Source organism: Camponotus vicinus, unplaced genomic scaffold, assembly GCF_025532165.1.
Source record: "Camponotus vicinus isolate PSW18456_S1 unplaced genomic scaffold, iyCamVici1.0 SCAF_1, whole genome shotgun sequence".
Taxonomy (NCBI): Eukaryota; Metazoa; Arthropoda; class Insecta; order Hymenoptera; family Formicidae; genus Camponotus; species Camponotus vicinus.
Genome location: NW_028141945.1, coordinates 20,329,978 through 20,335,693, shown reverse-complemented (window position 1 = coordinate 20,335,693; position 5,716 = coordinate 20,329,978). Strand labels below are relative to the sequence as shown.

The window sequence follows — 5,716 nt, the reverse complement described above, 5'->3', positions numbered from 1 at the left end:
TAATTTTGATAATTTAAATTTCACTTTTAATACATTTTTATTTTTCAAACATGTTATATTTATTTTTACAACGTGTTTAAAAATAAATTCAACTTAATTAAAATAATTTTAATTTACTCCTAGGATTATTGGAATATCAAAAGAAAGAATGAATCTTTCTTAAGGGGTATCCTGGTGTAGCGGCTTCAAAAAATCGATTTTTTTTGTCTTAATCGATAGTATACCACTTGTAGAATATGCTCTCAAAGCCCCAAGTATGAATTTGTATTTTAGCGGGTCAAAATGAGCTCGAAAAGTACGCATGCCCGAGCACACTGTACAGTAAAATTCGAGAGGGAGCCGCGCAACGGCTTTTACTAGCATTCTCAGTCAGCTGGTGTTTGTAAGGGCATTGTATACATTCAACATATAGTATATACACTTTCTAAACGTATTTTCAAGTCAGCTGTAACGGCTTTCTAGCTATAATTCGATTACCGACGCCGAACGTGGTTGCTCAGTTGTTAGCACGCGTGCTCGTGTTTTTTCATTTACAGCATTGAATTTTATTTAATTTCAAGATGAGTTATTCTTCTAAAGGATCGAGAGAGTCTACTTATCGTCCATCAAGACCGCGAAAACGAAGATATTACGGGAATAAAAGTGATGAAGCGATAGATGAAGGGAATGATTCAAGCGCGTCGGCACAGAAACTAAGAACAGCTGACTGCGAGGAAGTTCCTGTGAAATTAACACATTTTTATCGAATAATCGAGTTTGTGAGTGTTTTCTCGGCTCTTCAAGACATCGTTCAGTGTAAATTTTGTAAAAGAGAGATGACTTTCGATGAAACTGGAACTAGAGGATTGGGATTCAAAATTGCTGTAAAATGTGCATGTGGTACTTCTATGATTCACTCAGGGCCACTAATACATAATGGTTACGAAATTAATCGCAGAATAACTTTTGTTATGAGACTTTTGGGAGTAAGTTTGCAAGGAATAAACTTATTCTGCGCATTAATGGATATCGGCAAAGGTCTTAACAAAGATGCGTATGATAGGATCGTGCAGCACATACACGAAGTCGCCAAAACTTCTTTTGATAAAATGTGCGTAAAAGTCGCGAAGCAAGAGAAGGAAGAAAATGAAAAGAGAGGACTCCCTTCTGATGATTTGAAAGTGTCTGGCGACGGGTCATGGAAGAAACGTGGCTTCACATCTCTTTTTGGCGTTACAACCTTGATAGCACACTATAGTGGAAAAGTAATCGATCTTTTGGTGAAAAGTAGTTTTTGCAAGGCTTGCATGGGATGGAAAAATAAGGATACAGAGGAATTTCGCGAGTGGTACGAGGAGCATAAGGATGAATGTTCTTCCAATCATACCGGCAGCGCCGGAAAGATGGAGGTCGACGCCGTAAAAGATATGTTCTCTGCTTCGGTAGAAAAGTATGGAGTCCGTTACCGAAATTATATCGGTGACGGAGACTCCAAAACTTTCAAGGCTCTCTTGGATTTAAATCCATATGGAGATGAATGTCCTGTCCAAAAAAGTGAGTGCGTTAACCACGTTGAAAAAAGAATGGGCACTCGCTTACGCAACGTCAAAAAAGAGCACAAGCTTGGAGGAAAGGGCAAATTAACAGACAATCTGATAAAGAAACTGACTAAATATTACGGGTTGGCCATAATTAGAAATCCTGATTCAGTTGAGAATATGCAGCGCGACATAATGGCTACGTATCATCATTACACATCCACAGATAAACACCCGAAGCACGAAAACTGCCCTGCTGGAGAAAATAGTTGGTGTAAATATCGCCGTGCTGAAAGCCTCGGACAAGAATATACTCATCCAGAGCCTCTACACCAGGATATGGCAAAATATATATTGCCAATCTATGAAGATTTATCAAAGAAAGAACTGCTTGAAAAATGTTTGGGTGGGTTTACACAGAATGCTAATGAGAGTTTCAACTCCACCATTTGGCGACTTGCACCGAAGCACTTACACTGCGGCCGAAAAATCATCGAAATCGCTGCTTATATAGCAGCTGGAATTTTTAATGAAGGGTACATGTATGTACTAAAGTTGATGTACGACTTACAAATACCCTGGCAAAAATGAGACGTTTGTTTGGCGTTTACATGAACGTTTGTGGAAGTTCGTCGAGAGTTTAAAAACGATTAGTAAAGAGTTTGTAGAACAAAAATTGCAACACTGCAGCGTTTAAAAGACGTTTGTACGTTATAGCGTAAACGTAAACGTTTGAAAAGTCTGAGTAAACTCTGTACACGAAGATGTATCAACGTTTACTGAACGTACTCTGAAAAATGTTACCTCAGCATTGCAAAACTTTCATGTAACATTATATAAAGAGTTTGTAGAACAAAAATTGCAACACTGCAGCGTTTGATAAGCATTCAAAACCCAACAGCGTTATGTAAGTGCTCTTACAAAGTTTGAAAAGCATATAAACTCTCAGAAAACCCTCACTCAACGGTTGTTAACGCTTTATAAAGTTTCTTATTTTCGCTAGGGTAGTTATTGGTACAAGATGCAGAGATTTTGCCGATGAAATCAACAGTAGTCGTACAGCTTCTCAAAATCGTCGCAGTCGTAACTCTGCTCGAAAAATGCAAAACCACCAAAAACAAAAGCTGCTAGAGGAAAATGAGTTGTATGAGGAAGCTGAGGAGATTTTCTATGGTCCAGGAATAGTAGATTAACAAAAAAGTACAGGTAAAGTTGTAATAATTATCTTCTATCTACCTTTTTTCCCGTTCGGAAACTTTAAATGCATTTTTCTCAAAACCATGTTTTTGAAACGCGTGTGCAAGATAACTCATAATTTTACAGATGAATTCATATGATATTTTTTTTAAATGAAAGGTTAGTTAATTTGCCACTTGATGAATGTATTTTTAGAAGTTAAAATTTTGTTTATAAAAAGTTATAAACAAAAATAAGTTGAAAATTTTCGCAAAAAAAATTACTTTTTTTTCAATCACGTTTTTTTATAAAAAAAATTTTTTTAAATACCTTAAATACTCATCAATTGACTACACACATAAACTAAACAAAACCATTTTTTTTTTACAGATCATCCAACGAGGCTCTACACTGCACACCGCAAAAAATTTTTTTTTTTTGGCGCTGATGTCTTTTACTTATAACTTGCTTGTTTATGCATAAAATTTAATGAAAAAATTAATTTAAACACTTCTATGTATGCACAATAAATGCTCAAATTTGCAAAAATATATATTAAATAGTTTTTTCTAAAAAAAATCGACAAAATCGGCTTTTTTTTGGCCTTCTACACCAGGATACCCCCTTAATAGCCCTAACAACCCTACTATTAAAAGATTCTAATAATTTTAATAGCTCTAACAATCCTACTATTACAGAATTCTAATGATCTTAAGAGTCCTAACAACCCTAATATTAATAGAAGAATTCTAATGATTTTACTTAATAGCCTTAACAACCCTACTTCCTGATTAACTAAAATTATTCGAGATTTGAGGAACCTATCTCTAATCATCACCTCACCTAATCATGTATATATTTTAGTCACGTGCCCTAACCGCGTGCCCTAACCGTACTCTTCAGGCCAGTTGAACCTACCTTTCGTTGATCCTGGCCACTTTCTTTCTCGATCTCTAATCAGAGATCGAAGAAGGAGATAATTACTCCTCCTTTTACCGGATAATTACCGGCAAAAGAGCGTAAAATATTTACGCTCATTTAGTAACGATCGTTCGATTTCACGATCGTTCGTTAAATATTGAATATAACTTTATTTTAACTGAAATAAAGCCAAATTACTACAAATTTCTATAAATTATATTTTATAATAAAATATAAAATTAATGTGTGTATTTATCATATTACAAATTATTTAATTAATTAATCATTTGGCTTTATATTAAGTTAAAGTAAAGTTTAAAAACAATATCTACAAACAAATTCTACGATGAATAAGCTATGAGCAATTAGAAGGTAAGTGCGTATTATAAGAATAAATTAGCATCAAAAATTGATAAAATTGATAATTGTTAATGCGTGTCCTTTATTTAATAAATTAGACAAAATCTTTACAAAAAAATCTTTTCTTGATCTCTTCTTTTTTTAATTAATATTTCAATATATTTTCGCAATAGATGCAAAGCATAAGTTCGAAAGAACTTGTTAAATTATTTAATTTAATTTAATTAATTTAATTTAATTATTTAATTTAATTTATTTAATTTAATTATTTAATTTAATTAATTTAATTTAATCCATCCTAGCTCATCCATTTTAAGGCAACGGATTTATCTACAATCTACAATCTACATCTACATCTACATCTGCAATTTCTACGAATCCGTTACCTTAAAGTTAAATAAAAATTTTCTTCACTCACCGGCACTGATGCGCATCAACGGAGTTGTTGTTATCGAAGCTAGTTATCTGTAACATACAAATATAAAATTCATTTATAATAATGCTCACAAAATGCAATTAATATTTAAAAAAATTTTTATCGCGCGGAATTTTATATCCGATGTGTAAAATAATAAGCAGATAAACACGTATGGAAAAATTTTATAAATTTTTGAAACTGTTTTTTAAATAGAAAATTTTATATAACTTTTATAAAAATCTTTCTCTTTAATTCATTTAAATAATAAGATCGAATTATTGTTCGTTTATAACAAGTTAACGATTTATAACAATTAATATATAAATAATAATATTCACCATCAGGTTGTTCCGCCGGTGCAGAATGCCTCTCCTAGGCCCGCTCCTCCTCTCAGATCATCAGGGTTGTTGCGATCTATAACATACAAAAGAAGATTCTAATGTAGCAGCGATTATTTCAAAATAATTAATATTTCAAAAATTATTTTATACATTGAATTTTATATTCGATGCATATAATAATAGCAGATTAATAAAATAATTCTATAAATTTTAAAAAACGTTACTAATAATTCTCTTATAACTTTATAAAAGCTTACACCTTTACAAGATTATAGAATTTCATTTAAAAATTTTTTTCTTTAATTCTCTCTCATTTAAATATAAATAAAAAAATATAAATAAAAACATCAAATTAATTGTTGCGATTAATTGTTTAATTTAAATTATAATAAATATATTTAATATTTAATATATAATACAATTACAAATTATAAATAAATAAATTGCTTCCCAGAAGGTTGCTCTGCCGGAGCCTGATGCCTCTCCTAGGCCTCCTCTTCCTCTCAGTCTTAGACGCGCGATACTTAACGGCACTCTCGCATTATTTCAATGCGATAAAAAATTTTTTATTTGATCGCGCGATGTATATACTTAATATGTATATACTTTGAATGGCACTCTCGATTTCGGTACAAGTGAAAATCCCATTTCACTTACGAGAATCAGCTTCGAGTCAACAGGTCGGGAATGCAACGATACAACGAGCAAGGACTAATTTAAGCCCAAACCGGAAAGAAGACGAAACGATTGACGGAAATAGAGGAAAATGAAGTTCACCAACTCTTTCTCGCGCATAATTATCCTATCTCGTATCGAACCTGGACCCGCTAAGCGGACGATTTCAGGTGCTCCGCCCGGACATATTATGCCTCCCGCGGTTGCTATATGCTACACCAGGCTGGTAGACGGCAAAAGAACAGGACCCACATTTTTTAAATGCTCACATTCAGCAATTTAGAAAATGAGGAGACAACCCCTTTTAC

General features: G+C 33.0%; 1 protein-coding gene across 1 annotated transcript; it reads left to right on the top strand.

The window, feature by feature from the left end:
• Nucleotides 1-383: 383 nt before the first annotated feature.
• LOC145959429 (uncharacterized) lies at nt 384-3,205 on the top strand. Its single transcript, XM_083078279.1, has 3 exons — nt 384-2,098; nt 2,521-2,723; nt 3,084-3,205. Exons 1-2 carry the CDS (start codon nt 561-563, stop codon nt 2,708-2,710), a joined length of 1,728 nt encoding a protein of 575 aa, XP_082934405.1. The 5' UTR covers nt 384-560; the 3' UTR covers nt 2,711-2,723; nt 3,084-3,205.
• The last annotated feature ends 2,511 nt before the right edge of the window (nt 3,206-5,716 follow it).

Excerpts from the sequence above, each read along its gene's own strand:
- LOC145959429 (XM_083078279.1), top strand. The coding sequence starts at position 561 with ATGAGTTATTCTTCTAAAGGATCGAGAGAGTCTACTTATCGTCCATCA. Across the intron at positions 2,099-2,520 it reads TACGACTTACAAATACCCTG|GGTAGTTATTGGTACAAGAT; the intron begins GCAAAAATGAGA and ends TATTTTCGCTAG.